The sequence below is a fragment of the Podarcis vaucheri genome (assembly GCF_965113315.1).
Source record: "Podarcis vaucheri genome assembly, chromosome: 17".
Taxonomy (NCBI): domain Eukaryota; kingdom Metazoa; phylum Chordata; class Lepidosauria; order Squamata; family Lacertidae; genus Podarcis; species Podarcis vaucheri.
The window spans coordinates 34,620,789-34,641,898 of record NC_138755.1 but is presented as its reverse complement, the minus strand read 5'-3'; the positions used below and the strand labels follow the sequence as shown (position 1 = coordinate 34,641,898).

General features: G+C 41.3%; 1 protein-coding gene and 1 long non-coding RNA gene across 4 annotated transcripts; both read left to right on the top strand.

Moving 5' to 3' along the window:
• The first annotated feature begins 680 nt into the window (after window positions 1-680).
• On the top strand, window positions 681-4,336 carry LOC309522377. The gene is made up of 3 exons (XR_014215081.1): window positions 681-1,312; window positions 2,039-2,093; window positions 4,098-4,336. It is a non-coding gene; the product is annotated as an uncharacterized lncRNA (long non-coding RNA).
• A 1,334-nt stretch (window positions 4,337-5,670) lies between these two features.
• On the top strand, window positions 5,671-15,528 carry ERI1 (exoribonuclease 1). 3 transcript variants are annotated; one of them, XM_082205184.1, is made up of 7 exons: window positions 5,671-5,866; window positions 8,512-8,686; window positions 10,236-10,446; window positions 11,423-11,506; window positions 12,390-12,499; window positions 13,445-13,559; window positions 14,329-15,528. In XM_082205184.1, the coding sequence occupies exons 2-7, from the start codon at window positions 8,562-8,564 to the stop codon at window positions 14,566-14,568; spliced, it is 885 nt and encodes a 294-aa protein (XP_082061310.1). In that variant the 5' UTR covers window positions 5,671-5,866; window positions 8,512-8,561; the 3' UTR covers window positions 14,569-15,528. The 3 variants fall into 3 exon arrangements, with proteins under 3 accessions (XP_082061310.1, XP_082061308.1, XP_082061309.1); XM_082205182.1 differs by lacking the exon at window positions 5,671-5,866 and adding an exon at window positions 5,985-6,111; XM_082205183.1 differs by lacking the exon at window positions 5,671-5,866 and adding an exon at window positions 6,901-7,170.
• The last annotated feature ends 5,582 nt before the right edge of the window (window positions 15,529-21,110 follow it).

The window sequence follows — 21,110 nt, the reverse complement described above, 5'->3', positions numbered from 1 at the left end:
CCAATCACTGAACGTCACTTTCAATCCCTTATTTACATATGTGGACCTGAACTATCTACAGTATCCCCCCGCTGGCCCAGGGTGAGAACTTCAGTACATAACACCTGGCAACTAGACAGTGGCGGTAGTGGAGAAACAAATGGTTATTTCCCCTTGTCTTTTCAGGACAACTGACAGTTGTAGCAGTGTTGTTCCTAGAAGGGTGGGGAAAGCTGGTTCCCGCAGCTGTGGGTTTTCCAAAGCCAGGATACATTCACATGCATAAAGGTTACCTAAAGCCTTCCACTCACCTACTGCTGTAATGGTGGTGTAGTAAACATTTTTCCAGTGGAAGCTTAATATCTTATCAGGTGATGGATGATTAGCCTTCTCCCTTTCCCACTGGCAGGTTTGGGAAGGGGGTTTATTCCAACACACAATTCCCCTTGTGGGCACCTCTGCCGCCTACATGCTACACAGAACAGGATTTGATTCTGCTTGCGTAAACTGGCTCTAATAACTACTTGTGAAGGGAGATACGATCTTCCACACAATGCCTGCAAGGGATCAAAGTGTTTAAAGAAATAAAATAAGGGCCGCTGGGTGGGGAGGGGAGGAGAGATGGGTTTGCCTATACTTGTTGCTATGGGCACCATTATCACTGGATTCCATTCCTTGTGTAATGTCAAGAATGTGCTTTATTTCTTAACTCGCGCTCTGCAATTACAAGCAGATGCAGAGACACATTAGCCAATCAAAGAAGTGCTATTATCTTCCTGATTTGCCACTGCCATGGACTGTTTTAGGAACGCACATGAGCAAATGTAATGGGGATTGCCATAGGAAATTATCTCTTGAGAACGAAAAATAAAACGAAAACAGAATTTCCTTCTGTGCAGTGAAGTTTAGAAGAGTTAAAATAACGGATTTAGCTTCCTTGGTAGCTGAAGATTTTTGGACTGAAAAATGCTTGCGGTGTGGGTGTGTTGCTTGCAAGCGAGTCACTGTTCCCTTGGCTACCACAACAAACAAGACCACAAGCAGCCACTGGAGCCAGAAGAAAGATAAACTCTAAACTCTACTTGGCAAATCCAACGTGTGCGGAAAGAGCAACAGGGACAAAAAATGGAAAACGTCAAGGTATTTGGTATGGACAGATCTAGCTGAGACATTTCTGTTTCTTTACTATCTCCAATGAGGAAACCATGCCTATTTCTTCAGGGGCTCAGGGACAGGTTGGATTTGGAGTTGACACATCCATTCAATGGCATCCCAAAGGAGATCAAACACTCTGTATGCCACTATCTTTCAAGGTCGACTCCTATCGCCAGAGGTAAGCGGTCCGCTTGTTTTGCCTGGGAAATATTTCGCCCCAGACAAAAATGGCACTTGATTAAAAATTGCTTTGAAATGAGTGTCTTAATGAATAAGTTGCTGTCGTTTGTCACTTACGAAGCACCTAAATATTTATAGGTGCTGTACGGAAATTAAAGGACAGGACAGTCCCTGCCTGCAGGCACTCAATCTAAAAGTCAAGGAGAGACTAGAGGAGACAAGAATAGGGAGGGAAGAGGGAAGTAAACGAGTCCAGGCACTAATTATTGAAGTTACATCATCTCAGCAGTATCATCTGTCCTGGACGTGTGGCCCTCCCTCTCTTTTAAGCACACACACAATCCAGCAGTTCTTACTAGTTTCCTGACTGATGGCTTCTCTTCAGTTTTGCAGTCTCAGAGCAACTGGCAGCTGGAACCCAGTGTACAGTACTTTCTGGCAAGGAAGGGAGAAGGGCGTTCCTTGCATCTGCTCCTTTTCTAGCCAACGGATGGGGGCCGTGTTGGTCTCCATATCGCCACAATATTCTCCTTTGAGAGCCAGGGTGCTGTCTCTTGGTCCTCAGGTTGGTGGCAGAGCCTACGGTGCCCTTCCCTTCAGTTCAGAGAGTGGTGCCACACCAAGTTACCACTAGAACGTACAGAGCAAAACTAGGACAACGAGGCATTAAATGACACTGCAGCCTAAATACAACATCTATGCTCCGTGTTCACGTTTTCTGCAGATACTTATGCTGCCACCCTGAAGCCAAAACCAGATGTTTCACTCAGCACTCAGAAGTAAGTGGCACTCTTTGAGAAGAAAAATGATTGGTTTCACATTTCCTTTGAAACCCTTTTATTATAAATGTTAAGAAGTACAGTAATGCATGAGCAATTCTTCATACCCGGAATGTGCTGCACTGCTTGCCCTCTGGTGGCAAGAAGGGGGGAAATATTAAGAGCAGGAAGTGGCCTGAATATGTTCATTTTAAAATGTACATAAATTGTTTCAGACTCTCTTTGCATTCCACAGCCATTTCACCTATGTTTATACTTTCTCTGTTTAATATTTCATACACACACCAGCCAACTGAGGATAACACTTAATAAATCTGATGAAGCAAAGTGAAAACACACACACACACACAACAAACACAGGCCAGTTTGCTAGATTGTTGTTATCTAGTTAATGCACTACAAAGTGGGGATCCTCAGACCCAGGAGCCAAAAGTGACCCTCAAGATTACCCCGGGCCATGCCCCACTTCCCCATATCTTAATACCTTTTCTCCCCATAAGCCCCAGTCACCCACTACTGTACTTGTTGACCTGATTCTACGTCCTCCTTGGGGGGCTTTTACCTGGCTGGAATGCGTCTTAGAATCATAGAATCATAGAGTTGGAAGAGACCACAAGGGCCATTGAGTCCAACCCCCTGCCTAGCATGTATGTATCCTGTTAGCCTGGAGGATTTTTTTGGTGTGTTCATGCACATATGCGTAAAAACCTCTGGCTTTTGCATGGCTAGAATTTATCTTACTTCTCAGTTCTGTTGCCTCTGACCCCAGCCACCACTGGCAGAAGGTAACCCACATGAGGAATGTGAACTACTGAGGTGAAAAGCACTGCCCACCGTGTTTTAGCTCTGCCTTACAATTCCTATTCTTTGACCACTTTATCTTTTATTTACTATTTTATTATTACGTTGTACATTACTTTTGGGGGACAAAATGCTCCATGGTGACCTCACTGAAGGCTGCGTCTCAAAGTTGATGTGGCAAAAACTTTCTTTTCATAGGCAACATTTTGGTGAGACAAGGTGGTGACACAAAAACCTTTTGTCATAGCGCCCGCAGGAGCAGCCAGTATTGCATATTTAAATCTGAAAATGGGAGGATGTGTGGAACCTTGACTCGTCAGAGAAAACACCTCTTGAAATCACAGCAAGAAATCTACATATTATTTTTAAAATTACAAAATTTTGCAGGGGCCCTCGGGGAATCACAAAAAACTGTCCCCATGGTATTACAGCAGGGGACCTATAGAATCAGTCAATATCTTCAACCAACCAACCTGAAAGATCCTTTCAAATTAGGAAAAAGGACTTGCAGGCCACAAAACACTCCAAGGGTGTCAGATACGGCTCACGTGCTGTGGCTTAGCCATTATGTTTTAAAACACTGATATTTCTTAAGGATTTTTCCAATGCAGGCACAAAGCCACAGCCTGCCTGCGGGAAACCACTTTCTCCAAAGCAGGGGTCAGCAAACTTTCCCAGCAGGCCCTCAGACCTTGTGGGAGGCCGGACTATAATGGGGGGTGGGGAATGAACAAATTCCTATGCCCCACAAATAACCCAGAGATTCATTTTAAATAAAAGCACACATTCTACTCATGTAAAAACACCAGGCAGGCCCCACAAATAACCCAGAGATGCATTTTAAATAAAAGGACACATTCTACTAAAAACACGCTGATTCCTGGACTGTCTGCGGGCCGGATTTAGAAGGCGTTTGGGCTGGATCCGGCCCCCGGGCCTTAGTTTGCCTACCCATGCTCCAAAGGAACTATCAAAAGGAGCATCATTGATATATTAAGAAAAAAGCCTACATTCACCCACTTACTCGAAGCAGTCTTCCAATTGCTAGAGGATGTTAATGTCCAGCAATGCAAAAATTATTGGTTTATAAGTATCAACATGGTAACATGCATTTATTTAAATTTTATGGATCTGTTTAAGAGCAGATCAGTGGACATGTTTATTTTCAAGGAAGTCATAACAAATTATGTAACTTCTCAACAGGTGAAGAGACAGGACGAAAAAAATCATCCACGATATGCAGCACTCCAAAGTGGAAACGGTTTAACCATTCCAGCTACCAAAAGTACATTGCTTACCAGTGCAAAAACTGAAGGCACAAGCCACAGAAGGAAAGATGACATTTCCAGATTCTCGCTTTGTACCCTACTGTAATTATGAGAATGTGATGAAATAGAAACTATATTTGATATTGCCACATTAAAAATGGAAATAAAAAAGAAGTCAGTGCCATACTTCGAAAGCTCTCCTAGGCAGCTATAGGTTTTCTGAAGTTTGTACACATAAGATCAGCAATCCTCTTGTGTGGACAGCATGACAGTACTAGAGGAGTATTGACATGACGCAAGAAATGTAAACAAACAGTTCTGCTTGGTCTTCATACAGTGGACACTCAGGTTGCGAACGTGATCCGTGCAGGAAGCACGTTCACAACCCACAGCGTTTTCAACCCGCAGCACCGCATCTGCGCACACGCGGGTCACAAGCTGGCGTTTCTGTGCATGCGCAAAGCACAATTTAGTGCTTCTGCGCATGCACCGAAACCCGAAAGTAACCCATTCTGGTACTTCCGGGTTTGGCGCAGTGCGCAACACAAAAACACGCAGCCTGAAGTGTCTGTAACTGTTATGTACTGAGTTGAATAGGATCCAAAATGCAGCAGTCTGATTGGTCCTAGAACAATAGGATCCAAAATGCAGCAGTCTAATTGGTCCTAGAACAATAGGATTCAGAATGCAGCAGTCTGATTGCTCCTAGAACAATGCAGCAGTATGATTGGTCCGCAGGAGCCATCCAATCCAGCTCCAGGTGGAAGTGAATTCACAACCTGATTGGCCTACAGGAGAATCCCGTAATTAGCCAATCACGTGCAGCCCATTGTGTAAATAATGTATATAAAGCAGACATTCTGGGGGAACATTCATTCCTCCTCACTACTATGAGCTGAATAAAGAGCATGAAATCCACTCTTGACTCCGAGTATATTTCAGTAACCCTAGGTATGACTGTACTTGCTGTTATTAAGGATTTTGGGCACCAAGTTTTGGAAAGGAAGTAAAATTAATAAAGATATATTCGATGTATATATTTTAATGGGTATTTTCGTGTAAATATTGGTTTTATTGATATTGTCATTGATACATTATTATTTTGCGCCCTGTGCGGGGGAACTGCCTGCAACCACTCTAACTCCGAGCCCGGGCAGAGGGCGGGGCAAAGCGGGAGTCTGAGAGGAAGGCCCCGCCCCCTGACGTCGAGGCGCATTGCCTAAACACTGAGAGCGGGAGTTCTCCACGTGACACTAGACGGGCCGCGGATTGGAGGAGGAGCCGCCAAACGGGCGCTTTCCGTTCTGAAATGGGCGGGAGGAAAAGAGAGGCGGGGCGCCGGACAAAGACGCGCGGCAGCGGCGGCGCGCACGCGCACTTCCCCCTCCAGGACCTCTCAGTCTTAAGAGTTGTTAAGATCAGGGGAGGGGCGTTCCTATCCTAGGTCCCGCCTACGCGTCAATCGTCAGGGTCGGGTGGGCGGAGCCGTGCGAGCAGAGGCTCTGCGGCCAGCTTGCGTCACTTATCCCGCCCCCTTTTGTGACGCCGCTGCTGCTTTTGATCTTCTGGCGCCCGCCCGCGCCTGCCGCGCTACAGCGGAAGAGAAGGAGGGAGCGGCGGAACGCGAACGTGCCGACGTCGCAGCAGCAGCAGCAGCCGCTAGCGCTAGAAGAGAACGGAGGAGTGACAGAAGCCGGCTTGCGGGTGAGCGTTGCCGCGGAGAGGCTTCGGAATGGGACTCGCCCTCCCTCCTCCTCCTCCCCCCCCACTGTGGCGTCATTGGTCCAGCTCGCGCGCGGCGCCCGGCGAAAGTCACGTCACGTGAGGCGGCATTAGCCGTTTGAAGGAGGAATGGCGCTCGCGCGCGAGAGGGGGGAGGGGAGGGGAGGAGGAGAACGGGCCTGTTTAACGGTCTCAAATCACCCCCACCACCCCGGGCCAGACTTGTGGTGCTTCACATTATTATTATTATTATTTTATTATTATTATTATTTTATTATATTATTATTATTATTATTTTATCATTATTATTATTATTTTATCATTATTATTATTATTATTATTATTTTATTATTATTATTATTATTATTATTATTATTATTATTATTATTAAAAAATCCCTTCCAGTAGCACCTTAAAGACCAACTAAGTTAGCTCTTGGTATGAGCTTTCGTGTGCATGCACACTTCTTCAGATACACTGAAACAGAAGTTGCCAGACCCTTCTATATAGTGAGAAGGTGGGGAGGGGTATTACTCAGAAGGGTGGTGGGAATGGGAGATTGGCAGATAGCTGAGATGAGCCTGTTGACGACTCTTAACGACTGCAATAGGTCTTACAGGAAAAGGCAAGGGGTGAAAAGGTGAGAAATGGCTTAGTCATGTATAATGGGATAAGAATCCAATGTCTTTGTTCAAACCAGGTCTCTCCATGGTTTTAAGTTTTTTTATTTTTTTATTTTTTTTATTTTTGACTATGGCAGACCAACATGGCTACCTATCTGTAACTGGAATTATTATTGTAGTAGATAGGTAGCCGTGTTGGTCTGCCATAGTCAAAATTAAAAAAAATCCTTCCAGTAGCACCTTAAAGACCAACTAAGTTAGTTCTTGGTATGAGCTTTCGTGTGCATGCATCTGAAGAAGTGTGCATGCACACGAAAGCTCATACCAAGAACTAACTTAGTTGGTCTTTAAGGTGCTACTGGAAGGAATTTTTTTTATTTTGGAATTATTATTATTATTCTCAGAGCGGTTCACAACATAAAAATGCCGTAGGACAAATCCCACACAAAATAATAAAAGCAAACCCATAACCACTCCCACAACACATTTGAAAGGGTTGTGCTTCCATTAATACTTGTGAGAGCAGCACCGTTATGAAGTCCGCCAAAATGCCACAGCATATCCCGCAAGGTTTCGGGTTCTCCAGAGCTCCTTGTCAGGCTGGAGGTTAAACAAATATGGGGTGAGGTGGGTGGAGCAGCGTGCATGTTTCTTGTGAAGGAGGTGAGGACAGGTGCCCCAGCTAGGCCGGAAGTCACCCTAAGCCTCAAACTGTCCAAAATTCCCTTTCTCTCTTCTAAAACAGCTTTTCTCTGCTTTCTCACAAGATGCCGTTGCATAGGCGAAATGTTACTTTTATCAGTATGAGAGAGCTTCAAAAAGGCTAATGAAGAGGCTCTGTCAATGCCAAGCATAAAGCAAGCCTGGGAACTGAGTCTTATCTCACTCTAGTTGCAACACATCTTGGACACTGGACCACCGCAAGGCTCCTCGACCCCCTTGGCTTCTCATCCCCCTTTCCTGGGAAGGGCGCCAAGAGTCCCAAAGACAGGAGCTTTCTATTCATGCTCAGGAAACTCATCATGGGGCAGGAGGAGAAAGGGGAGGGAACTGGAGGGGAATATATGCTCTGTGCAAATGGCTGTGAACTGGTGCTTGTTTGTGAAATTATCACACTAGCTCCTTCTACCAAGCCTGGATGGTAGAAATAAAGCTTTTTCTCTGAAAATTATCCCTTGAGTGTCTGTTTGACTCCCGTTTCCCTGTCCCGGGCACAATTCTCTTCCCACCCGAGGGCAAAACCTGAAAAGGCTACAATTGTAGACTCTGGTGCTGCTTGTGTGTGGCAAGGTGTGTGTGTTTTTGGTAGCATTCCCCCCTCCCCCCAATTTTGTTGAATGGTCTATTATTTTTTCCAAATTATTATTATTAGTTTTCCAAAAGATTTTTCAAACAAACATAAATCTCAGCTGTATTTAAACCCATCTTAGTAACATTGTTAAGTGACTTCTTCGTATCCCCCTGGTTGAATTTCAGTGTATATCATTTTAACAGTTTTCCAAAACCAATATTCTTATAACATGAACTTCATTACTTCATTACTTATCATCTTTCTTTCTTTCAAATTTGGCATTAAACATATTAATTCATCACATTACATATTTAAATCCTAAGCCTATCTGATATTTGCAAGTTTGGGTACTGTGACCAAGAAGGTTCTGCTATGATATTGTGGCACCAGCCACAGTGGAACTATCAGCAAGAACTCCCCAGCAGATCTCAGACTATTGACTGGTAGACTAAATCCGACCCACAAAGCAATATTGACCATCATTTCCTTCATTTCCTTCAAAAGTTACATATCTGTGAGGGGGAGAGAGGTTCCAGACTATTACAACTCTGGGGTTTTCTTTATATAATGCCCTGGATCAGGTAAAAAGTGTTATTAGTTTATATATGGATCAGCAAATCAACAGGAATGTGTTGAATAAAATACTTATTTTAAGCTTTGGAAGTTGAGGTCGACTGATAAAAACTTGATTGTTTTGTATCATTATCACATAGCCTTCCAGAGTAAGTGGCATTATATATATTATTGTCAAGAAAAGAAAACCATGTCTGGTTCAAGTGACTTCAGCGACCCAGTTTACAAAGAGATTTCTCTGACGAATGGCCATATCAACCGAATGAGCCGAGATGAACTTAGAGCTAAACTTGCTGAATTCAAGCTTGACACCAGGTAAGCATTTGTCAGGTGTTTGTCTTTTTTGAGGATACATATGCATTTCTGATTTCATATGTAAGTAATAATAATAATTTTATTATTCATATGACGTTCATCTGACTGGGTTGCCCTAGTCCTAGCCAATGTGGGTGGCTTCTAACAAAATACAGTCGGACCTCTGCTCCCGAACGCCTTGGGAGTTGAACGTTCTGGCTCCCAAACAATCGAAATCCGGAAGTGAGTGTTTCGGTTTTCAAACGTTCTTTTGGAAGCCGAACATCTGATGGGGTTTCCTATTAGCTGTAGGAGCTTCCTGCAGCCAATCAGAGGCCGCACTTTGGTTTCCAAACATTTCAGAAGTTGAATGGACTTCCAGAACGGATTCCATTCGACTTCCGAGGTACAACTGTATTTAAAAACAAAACGAAACATCAACCATTAAAAACTACCCTGAGCAGGGCTGGAATGAGACTGGTATGGTCACCTATTATGCAAGCTACAAGCTTTTTACAGCCTGAAGAGTAAGTGAAATTAGAGGGAAAGTTTGTCATTTGTTAGTTATTTAGAGTACATTATAAATGGAATGGAACTGAAGACTTGTGGAGAAACTGAGGATTTGATAGTTACAGCTGCTACTGGTGATGTAATTTCTGAACACATGACTTGTTGCATAATTTGTAATTCTAGAGTTTGCAATATAAGTTATAAGTCTGTATATTCTTCAGTTATGCAGCAAAAGGAACATGTAAGAGAAGTTCCATATAGCCTTCCTGAAAGGTTAACCTGGTAAGAAAAGGGAATTGAAGGGAGAATGACAGCTAGGAAGAAACTCAATAGGATGGTTTGGATGTAATTATAAACAGTTTGCCGTTGTGGGCACAAGTCTCAGAATTGCATGCTCCTCCGCTATACTACCCATGCTAGCTGGAGCTGATCCAAAGGATCTGGACGGCACTAGGATGGGATTGGTGGTTTAGCATTATAGCCAAACCCTAAATTGGTTAATGAGCTATGCTTAGCTGAAATAAACTTCTTAGCTGTGTACATAATTGGTACTATTCCTGTTTTGCGATTAATTCCTGTCCTATCATCTATCTATCACTGCAGCTTGCCTGGATATGCTTAAGCTTATATGAATCATGAATCAAATGATTGTTATTTTTTTAAGTGTTTCCATTTCACTGCTGACTTCCTTTGTAAAGAACTGGGGTAACTCTGAATAAGGTGGTCTTTCCATTTTCTAAGACTTGCGATTTTTCTGATTCTTCTAGAGAGATTTTTGGACTTGCTTTAAGGTGGTTATTCCTTTCTCAAGAGAAGACTGTACTGTAGGAGCAACTGCTTTGTGTGGCCTGTGGATCAGAACAGCTCATTGTAATACCTTTTAGGCATTGGCATTTACAAGAGGCAGGGCTAAAGTTTGCAGAGGGAGCCAACCAACAAATAGACCATGAGATTTCTACACTTTGTATTCTACAAATACCATGGCATTTCCACACTCAGCACTTTGCTGAATAAATCTTAGGTGATGGTCAAGCACTGATATATTTTTTTCCTTTGGCAGAGGAGTGAAAGATGTTTTGAAAAAGAGACTGAAAAACTACTATAAGAAAGAAAAGTTAATGCAAAACCAGACTATGAATGCAGATAATTACTACGATTACATCTGTGTTATTGACTTTGAAGCAACTTGTGAAGAAGGAAATCCTCCTGAATCTACACATGAAATCATTGAATTTCCTATTGTCTTGTTAAACACTCGGACATTAGAAATTGTAAGTGACCCTGTTTCTTCTTACTTTTTTATGGGTAGCAAACATTAGATACAGTGTGTTTTGTAAAAGAGAATTTGGGCAATACAGTGGTACCTCTGGTTATAGACGGGCTCTGTTCCGGAGGCCCGGCTGTATCCCCAAAACTCTGTAACCGGAGGCGCCCTTCTGGGCACGTGCGCGGCGCAATTGAGCATTTCAGCACACTCACGTGACGTGCAGATCGCTTCTGCGTGTAGATCACTTCTGCGCATGTGCGGGTGGCAAAACAGGAAGTATACACTTCTGGGTTTGCCGCATTCGCAACCCGAAGAGTACGTATCCAGAGGGATAACCCGAGGTACCACTGTATATCCTTTTCTTACAGATATTGTTTAACCTCTTAAAAATAACTTTTGGTTTTTGTTCAGCTTTCAGTTTAAAAGCTTTTTACAGGAATTTAAAAGTAATCACATGTTTGTTCCTGCAACAAAGGTAACTAGAACCTTCAGGTTTTTTTTTGTGGAAAAGCAGCCAGCAAGAAAAATGTTATTACACTGCCACTCCTATATTAAAAACTGCAGTATCCTGCTTTTCATTTTTCAAAGATCTGTTGAGCTTCATTACACATATGTAAGTTTGTCCTCAATAGTGCAAAAAATCACATCTGTACACGTGTTCAGTGGCTCTGATGATGTGTCCATAGTTCTTTAACAGCTACTGTATGTTAAACAGGTCTCAGCACTACATATCAGCCGGCAAAGATACCCAAAGTGGAGGCTGTTGAGAATGTCCCTGTCCACAAGAAAATGAGAGTCAGGTTTTCTCTTTCATAAAATGCTGCCATTTCACTGCTTGTGTTCAAATATAAAAAAGCTTGGATGTTGACTGCTTGCATGCTAGTTAATACCTTAATTATTACTCTTTTCTTCTAAAACATTATACATTTTCTGTGATTCTTTTGCATTGTTGCCAAGTGAACTATGTTTTAATATTATAGGAGGACACATTTCAACAGTATGTGAAACCAGAGATTAATCCTCAGCTTTCAGAATTCTGCATTAATTTGACAGGAATCTCTCAGGTAACATTCTCTGCAGCTGACCACAGTTATGAGTGTAAATGAAGCAAGTGCTTGTTATAATAGTCTTGGCTCCTAGTTCCAAGCATATTTATTGGGTATGTTGATGATTAATTAAGTGTGCTTAGGACAACAATGTCCCCCTTCCTTTCCTGTTTCCAAAAAATTTCTAAAATCAATATTTCAAGTACATTAATTATGTGTCCATGATTTTCAGCCTGTGTTCTTGGGATTCCTAAAGCTCCTTCAGGTCCTTATCAGGGTTTTCTCAATAATATCGTTGATGGAAGATAGGATTCCCTAAAAGGTAGCTTGAATGATATTGTATCATTCTGAATTTCCCCACACAATGTGCTGGAAACTGTCCCTGGATGGTGTTCAGAATATTCTAGACTGTGCCTCAAAGTAAGAGTTAATCAGCAGGTGTATAATGGTTTCTATGCAGACAGAGGTTTAAAAGAAAGTTAAAGAGCATTGTTCTGGGAGATAAAAAGGGAAATGTATTGCTCCAGCTATAGGGTATATTCAGATTGTGCTACTATTTTAAATTCTATGGGGATTATGTTGATGGATTGATTTAAAGTTTGTTTTTCCAGTATAAGTGTTAGGAATGCAGCTCCATCTAATGTTGTCAGTCTGTTGTGCAGGGATTGTTTGAAAGTAGTTACTATCCACTGAATGCAATAGAAAACAATAATGTTTTTAGTTACGTTTTGTTTTTTGTAAATCTGTTGTAGACTTGCTAGCAAGCTTTTAAAGATTTATCTTATCCAAGTCCCAATTTGTGTTAATCTTGCTTTTCACAGTTTCTTGCACAATGTTTTTTTAGATCATACCTTGTACAATATTTTTATTTTTGCTCATTGCTGTTGTTACATATTTTCAGGACCTTGTAGATAAAGCAGATGAATTTCCAAAGGTTCTGCAATATGCTGTGGACTGGATGAAACAGAAAGAACTGGGAAGCAAATATAGCTATTCCATATTAACTGATGGGTATGTATTCAATTGCTTAAAAATAATATTTTTAACATTGCAAAACCATTAATTTCCAATCAAGAAACATATATTGTAAAAATTAAGCCAAATTGATAATCTTAACTCTGTGCTATTGTTTTATGTTGCATCTTTGGAATTATTCAGGTAACTGAAGCTGTTTTTGCATTTTTATCTGAATAGCATGTCATGATGAATAGTTCTGTAAAAGGACTTCCAAACAAAGTTGAATTCAGTGGGCATAATATGTGTAACTATTTCAAGCATGTTAGTATTCATATGTAAGTATTTAATCCAAGTGGTTCTTACAGCTAGTGTGCTGGTCGCAACCATGCTCCATTATGTTCCTATCCATATCCAGAATTATGTTCCTACCCATAATTAGTATAGCAAAAAAACTCTTCTGCATAAAAGTTGCAATTTTGCTATTTGAGTCCCACCTCTTTAATTTTAGCAAGACTGATTCTATATAAAGTAATGTCAAACACCATTGCACAGTTACAAAAACAAAGTTAGTTAATACAGTGACAGAAATTTTAAAAATCCAGCAGAGTCACATAAAACATCAGCGCATAAATGCAATTTTTATCTCACTGTTAAATTAAAAGATCAGGCAAATAGAACTGGTTTTACCTGGCCTCAAAACTCATTGGTTAAAAGGAGTTTTGCCAGTGCAAGGATTTATCCTTGTGCAGTGAAATACTCTCCCCCTCTCCTCACTGCATACCCAATAAATCTGTTCTAGGGGTTTCCCCCACCTTCTATAAAAGGAAAGGGGAGAAGACCGGTTGCCACCTGTCCAGCCTCTGAAGGTGCCCAGAAGATGACCTCCAAAGTTCATGTAATCAGAGACACAGGGGAGATCCTCATGTGTTGGTCCTATTAGCATGAAAGGGACACCTAACTCACTCTTAAGATACTATGCATATTTTTTCTTTTTTTAAGATCTTGGGATATGAGTAAATTTTTGAATATCCAGTGTCGCATTAGCCGTCTGAAATATCCTTCTTTTGCTAAGAAGTGGATCAATATTCGCAAATCCTATGGGAACTTCTACAAGGTTTGTGTCTCTGTCACTTACATTGCCTGAAACTCAATGCTAGGTATTTAAAATTTAAGTATATTGTAGACTTATATTATCAATATGATCTGACATACATCATTTTTTGTTCAGAGAATTTGTTTAAGTTTGTTTAAAAGAGGGAGCATTCCTTGCTAGTTTTTTTGTTTTTGTTTTGCTGTTACAGTTATCCCTGTAGGGATAACTTTTGTTTCCTGCAATGATGATGATTTGTGTTTTCAATATTTATTTTTTCCTCTCTGCAAAAACAAAAATATGCCTTTTTCAGTATTATAGCTAGGAAGCATTTTATGTTCTTAAGCTCTAAATGTAAGTTTATTACTTTCTCAGAAAATAAGTGTTGCATATATTTCAAATTACCCCCCCCCCCAAAACCCCACATTTCTATCTCCATGGCTTCAAAATTTGTGGGAACAGCCTGTAACTGTTGCCTACTGTGCCTTTAGCTCTTCTAAATTGGTTGAGAAGGGTATAATCTTCGTTATTTTGGGTTGTATTGATATTTGTCATACCCAGAGTAGACCCATTGAAATGAATGCATATGGCTGATTTAGGCCTATTATCTTCAGTTGGTCTACTATCAATAGAATTTAGTTGAATATAACCCTTTGTTTGTTTGTATTGTGGCATTAGGCAACTGAACAATTTAATAACAGCAACAACAACAATAATAATGTAGGTGGGTATATACATATTGGTTCTCTTTCCTACCTCCTCCTGCTTTAGTATCTTTTATTTTCTTTATCAGGTTCCAAGAAGCCAAATTAGACTTTCAACCATGCTTGAAAAGCTGGGAATGGACTATGATGGACGGCCTCACAGTGGGCTTGATGACTCTAAGAACATTGCACGCATAGCAATACGTATGCTTCAAGATGGTTGTGAGCTTCGGGTGAATGAAAGATTGCATGGTGGGCTGTTACTGACTGTCTCCTCCACTGTCCCAATAGAGGGAGCTCCTGTACCACTAATGCCAAGTTTACGATAAAAATTAAACATTGAGTTACATTACATTGAGGACCATACCCAAGAACGCTAGGACTTCAAAAGACTTCCAAGGAGCTTAAAAACTGGTATCTGTTTCCCAGTTTAACAACTCACTGGAATTTACAATTTGTCACAAAACCACTGGTGTTAATGTTGGGTTTTTTTTATGGCCGCCTCGGTTCGTTGTGCTAGGTTTGGTATAAAATATCCAGGTAGTTAAGATGGCTTTCTGTAAAATGTAAAGTCAAAACTAGAAGCATAGAATTGAGTCCACAGGTGTAATACCGTTCTTTTCTCCTTCAATATGAAATAGGTAATTGCAACACTGTTGAACAACACCATTGAATGTGCTGTACCTCTTTTGTAGCATACAAGGGTCTGCTTGACTTTGTGAAACAGTGGCCAAATTGACTTTACCTTCTGCTCATATTTCATAACTTACCTGTTACTTTTTGCAAGTCTTGCTCCAGGAGAGGGAGATTCAGTTTTTAAGTTTGCCTGGCTTTAGCCCAAGTAATAGCAATTTCATACAGTAATAACAAACGTTTTTCTTTTTCGTTTTCAGAAATGTTTAGGCCTTTAATTGGCCAAAATTAAGCACTTTTTAGACACCTTAAATTGTTGGCTTTATGCTCTCCCATTTAAATAAGTGGAACTAGAAAGGGCTTGATTTTGGCTGGAATAGGTTTCTGTTTATTTTTCTTCCTTCCATTATGAATCAAATAGTTTGGTTTGATTACTCGACTACTCTACCTCTGTTGTAAAAGGATCAGTGGAGAAGCTTATTTCCACAATATTTTAATAAGATCTGGATTTGATGTGATTATTGCATAAGTTTATTTCTATGACCAAAGACAAACTCTTACATATATAACTATGCCAAACAGCCTGCAAAGTGTATAAAGCTTTGCTTTGATGTTGACATAATAAATACAAGTCAAGTTTCTATTGGTACATAAAATATTACATAAAAGTGCACATCTTTTTTATCTTGTGTTGATGAGTGGATGCTTGTCTTTTGAACTATCCTCCCCTTCTCAAGTAGCTCTGATTTGCTTATATGCACGTTGCTCTATTTTATCTTCAAAACAACCCAGAAAGAGTGTTTGAGTAGCTCAGATTTCATAAGGCTCTTCAGGGCTGAGCATGAATTCAAACCCATATCTTCAGTTTCCAACACTTATCCATTCCCCTGCAGTGGGTTTTTGGTTCTACATGTAGATAAACTCACAATAATGTTTAACAGTCTATGGTATTTGTTTAATACTTCAAGAAAATTAGAAAGACCATCCAAAGCAATAAAATACAGTAAGCCCGCAACTTACATGTGGGTCACATTCCAGGGGTAATGTCTAAAGCAAAGATTGTGTGTAGTAAAAAAATAATGGGTTCAATAGCAGATGGGATTGCCAAAGTCTTTTCCTGGATGCCCGCTCTTTTCTGCCTGCTAGCTAGCGATTGATTGATTGATTGATTGATTGATTACCAAACACATAAAGCTGAATGTGCCCAAGTTAAACGTGCATAAGTTGCAAGATTACTGTACGCCAAAACAAAAGATAATGCATATCCTGTACAAAATATTACTGGGCTATAACTATCTTCTTGTGCAAAATACATAAAAGTCCTCAAATAAACTCTAAGCTAAATCATAGTCACAGTAATACCATAAATACTGTATTTTTCTGTGTATAAGATGCCCCCGTACATAAGACGCCCCGTATCTTGGGGGACTAAATTTAAAGAAAATGAGGAGAGCTGCCCCAAAGTTGTTGAGCTTTTTTAGGGTAATTGCATGTGTGCCATCACCCCAACAGGGCCGTTGCGGAGGGTTGGCAAAGTGGGCAGCCATTATTCCCCCCCCTCCCCACCCCACTGTGGGCGGGAAACGGGGTGCGGGCCCCCAACAGGCTGTCTGGCTGTGCGCAGATTCCCTTCCACACTGCTGCGGGAAACGCTCCCTAGAGCGCGCACCTCCCGCAGCAGCATGGGGTGGAGTTGCATGCACACCAACCTGCAGGCTGGCGGCGTGCAGCTCCCTGCCCCCACTATCCGTGTATAGGATGACCCCAGTTTTTTGACATGATTTTTGAGTCAAAAAACCTCATCTTATACACGGGAAAATATGGTACTCATCATCTGCTATGAATTCATAGACAACAGAGTCTTGTGGCACCTTAAAGACTAGCCCAATTTATTATGGCATAAGCTGTCCTGGTTTGCTGTCCACTTCATGAGAGGCGTATGTTACCTTGAGTTGCAGATCAAATATGATAGCTAACACTGACATTGGTAAGCCGATAAAATAAAAACCCATCTCAAGCCCTAAAATCATTAAAGATGCATCACACTACCAGCTATTGACTTTTGATGTTGATAAATTGATTCAAAGAAGCTTGTCTGCTATTGCTCCAGCAAATATTTCTTTTCACATTACAGTGGTACCTCGGGTTAAGAACTTAATTCATTCTGGAGGTCCGTTCTTAACCTGAAACTGTTCTTAACCTGAGGTACCACTTTAGCAAATGGGGCCTCCTGCCGCCGCCACGCAATTTCTATTATCATCCTGAAGCAAAGTTCTTAACCCAAGGTATGTACTGCAAGAAGATCAAACCTCTACATTCTGAAGGAAATCAGCCCTGAGTGCTCACTGGAAGGACAGATCCTGAAGCTGAGGCTCCAATACTCTGGCCACCTCGTGAGAAGAGAAGACTCCCTGGAAAAGACCCTGATGTTGGGAAAGATGGAGGGCACAAGGAGAAGGGGACGACAGAGGACGAGATGGTTGGACAGTGTTTTCGAAGCTACAAACATGAGTTTGACCAAACTGCGGGAGGCAGTGGAAGACGGGAGTGCCTGGCGTGCTCTGGTCCATGGTGTCATGAAGAGGCGGACACGACTAAACGACTAAACAACAACAACTATTTCTGGGTTAGCGGAGTCTGTAACCTGAAGTGTCTGTAACCCGAGGTACCACTGTACATTTCATGCCACAAAATGTGGTGATGCCCTCTAGGTTAAATGGCTTTTAACGGGAGAGATAGACATACTGGCTATTAGGCATGAGAAGGGGGACCAGCAACAAAATATAGTGCAGTGTTCCTGTTTAGTGCCCCAGCCAGCCATTGCCCTCTTCCTGACTTTCTGATTTCCCCCCATCCCAGTATTAGCATCCCATTCCCACTAAGCATGCACAGTCCTCATTAGGCTGTTCCTGGGATTTCCCCCACCAGGGTTTCTCCGCCATTTTTTAAATACTTGATACCTCCCTCCTGTGCATGAATGGCATTGTTTTAGCTAGGATCGAACTCAGATAATGAATTCATTAATATAGAAGATAGCTATTGCTTTTATGCCCTGTTTGTGGTCTTGGAAGAATCTAGTTGGCCACTGTGGAATGCTAGACTAGACTTTTGAACTGCTCTAGCAAGACCCTACTTATGTCCTTGAGTTCTTATGTTTACAGTGTAAAGCCCCTGATGTTCACTTGAACATTCTTGCATGAAGGGGACTTAATTTTTTTCAAGTGACGCATGGCAACATACAGTATTAAGGCAGGAGGAACAAGAGAACAAGACTGCCAACTGGGAATTATCAGACATTCCCAATAAATTATGTTCAGGGTAAGCACAAAGTTCTCAAACTTCGGTAAACAAGGTAATAGACTGCCAATGTGAACACCTGCCTGCGGAAGGTTTATGGGATAAAGGCTAAAAAAAGAACTCTTGCCACAGGGTAGTCTTTATGTAATCTGTTGCAAAATTCTTATCTTTTGGGTTCTGATCCAGCCAAAGTTAAGCATTTAAGTCCCACTGGCTTCAGTGAATGAGGGCATCTAGAAGGATATAAAAATGCCTAACTTTGTTGGGAATGTGTCCTAAATTTTCAATAGAGCCACAAACATGAGTCAATGGTCTCATTCACACTTCACTTAAAACCATGGTTTCAACTTAACTGTGGTTTCAAGGTGAATGCCCAGTGTGATAGTGCATGCTGCTGAAATTGCAGTCACTTTGTCCCCGCTCCGCTCCAGCTGCTGCACTACAAGGTGCTAAGTCATGGTTTGGTTTAGTATTATGTCTGAGCCTAGGCTCATGGTTTGTCAAGAACAAACCATGGTTACTGGTTGTGGTTTATTACAAGCCCCATTGGGATATAAAGCTAAGCCAACCCATGGCTTAGTTTACACTAGTGTGGTAGCACCAGGAGTGGCCACAGTTTTCTTCCTGTTCAGCAGCACATTACACAGTCACAATGAAGTCCTAGTTGAACTTAATTGGTGTAAAGTGATAAGCAAACCAGGCCATTGAGTCACATCTCCAGGTCCAAATGCCAATAAACTGAACGCACATCCCCATTGAAATAGCAGTAGTCATGTCTGCTGATCTGATGCATCTGTGGATGCAAATGGAGATTTGTAACTGGCACCATTACCAGTGGCCCATGACTGTAGCTTGAGCACGGCTTCTATTTCACTCCTGGGACTCTTTAAAACACACTCCCTTTAAAGCTCTTTAAGAAGTGTGGTTGCTTTTATGCTTATTTTGTCTCTTACCTGATTTATTTACTTTACCACTGCAGTAGCAAAGTCCTAGTAGCCAGGTTACTCAATAGCCAATGCAACGCAAACAATTCCACTGAATACCATGTTCTGACCTCTATTACAAAATTAATAAAGTATGATTCACCACTGCTAATTTTAACTGTGCTGCTTATTTGTTTTAAAGCATTCTAAACCACTTAATACATTTTTTTAAAAAACTCGAAGCAGTATACAAAAATACAACATAAAAACAGTATAATAAAAACAGATACATCATAATAACCAGTACAATGGCATTAGAAAAAAAACAGATAAAAGTCAAGAATTCAATAATAATACGGTCCAATCTGATAGGTTGGGGGAGAATATGTCATTACAAGATGTCTGACACAATGCGTTGCAAATAGAAGGGCATTCCACAGTGCAACGAAACTGCCTGTTTTGGGTCACTGATATTCTGTAAGGTACAGTGCCACAAATAAAAAAAAAGTACGTTATCCAGATCTAAATTGGCTTTAACCAATCCAGGGAAGAGAACCTTAAATTACATGATCAAAACTGAAACCATTTCAGTGTTAGAAATTATTAGGAAAAGGGCTGGATATAAAACAAAGTATAATAAAGTCACTATATTAATTATGGTGCATATACAGTATGTAACCTCAGGTTACATACGCTTCAGTTTACAGACTCTGCTAACCCAGAAATATTACCTTGGGTTAAGAACTTTGCTTCAGGATGAGAACAGAAATTGTGCAGTGGCGGTGCAGCAGCAGCAGGAGGCCCCATTAGCTAAAGTGGTGCTTCAGGTTAAGAACAGTTTCAGGTTAAGAACAGACCTCCAGAACGAATTAAGTTCTTAACCTGAGGTACCACTGTACATGGAAGGGCTAATTAAACAGAAGCAATGAGAGACAGATTATGATTATTGTTGATTTCCATATTTTCACAGTCTGTTATCTTCAGTGCTTCATTCTAGCCCAACCTGTTATCTGTCTGAGATCTGCACAATCTTGTCTGCATAGGAAACAGGAAACAGGAAAACAACATCTTATGACCTACACTGTAGCCACACGCACTGCACGTATATTTTTCTCACCATGTCTGAGGAAGAATGCTGCGAAACTCATAAACTTGCCTAATATATCATAACTCACTTGCTTACATGAAACTGTACTTGCGGTGTTAACGCCCATTTGCCCAACTGAGAGATGTAACAAAACGATGGCTGCAGCAATACAGTGGCGTTAATAACATTGGAAAGCCAATAAACACATTGATATCTGCATCAGCTTGGCAATTAAATGGCCATGCCACTTTGTCTAGGAAGTTTTCCTCCATGTCAGTTTGGAAGACTTTTTGTCTAGTGTCGAAGAATAATATCCTAATATTAGTCCTAGAAGGGGGATGCCATTTAACTCAGTACAGTGGTGCCTCGCAAGACGAAATTAATTCGTTCCGCAAGTTTTTTCTTCTTGCGAGTTTTTCGTCTTGCGAAGCACGGTTTCCCATAGGAATGCATTGAAAATCAATCAATGCGTTCCTATGGAGACCGTCCGGGGACAGAGGGGAAGCGCCGCTCTGTCCCCTCTTTTGAAGCAAGGGGGGCCACTTCTTCAGATACACTGAAACAGAAGTTGCCAGATCCTTCTATATAGTGAGAAGGTCTTACAGTCGTTAAGAGTCGTCAACAGGCTCATCTCAGCTATCTGCCAATCTCCCATTCCCACCACCCTTCTGAGTAATACCCCTCCCCACCTTCACACTATATAGAAGGATCTGGCAACTTCTGTTTCAGTGTATCTGAAGAAGTGTGCATGCACACAAAAGCTCATACCAAGAACTTAGTTGGTCTTTAAGGTGCTACTGGAAGGAATTCTTTTATTCTGCTTCTTGAGAACTGTGCTGTATTCATAGATCTCTCTTCACGTGAGTTGTTGTTGTTATACCCCACCCATCTGGCTAGGTTTCCCCAGCCACTCTGGCTGGCATACAGCACA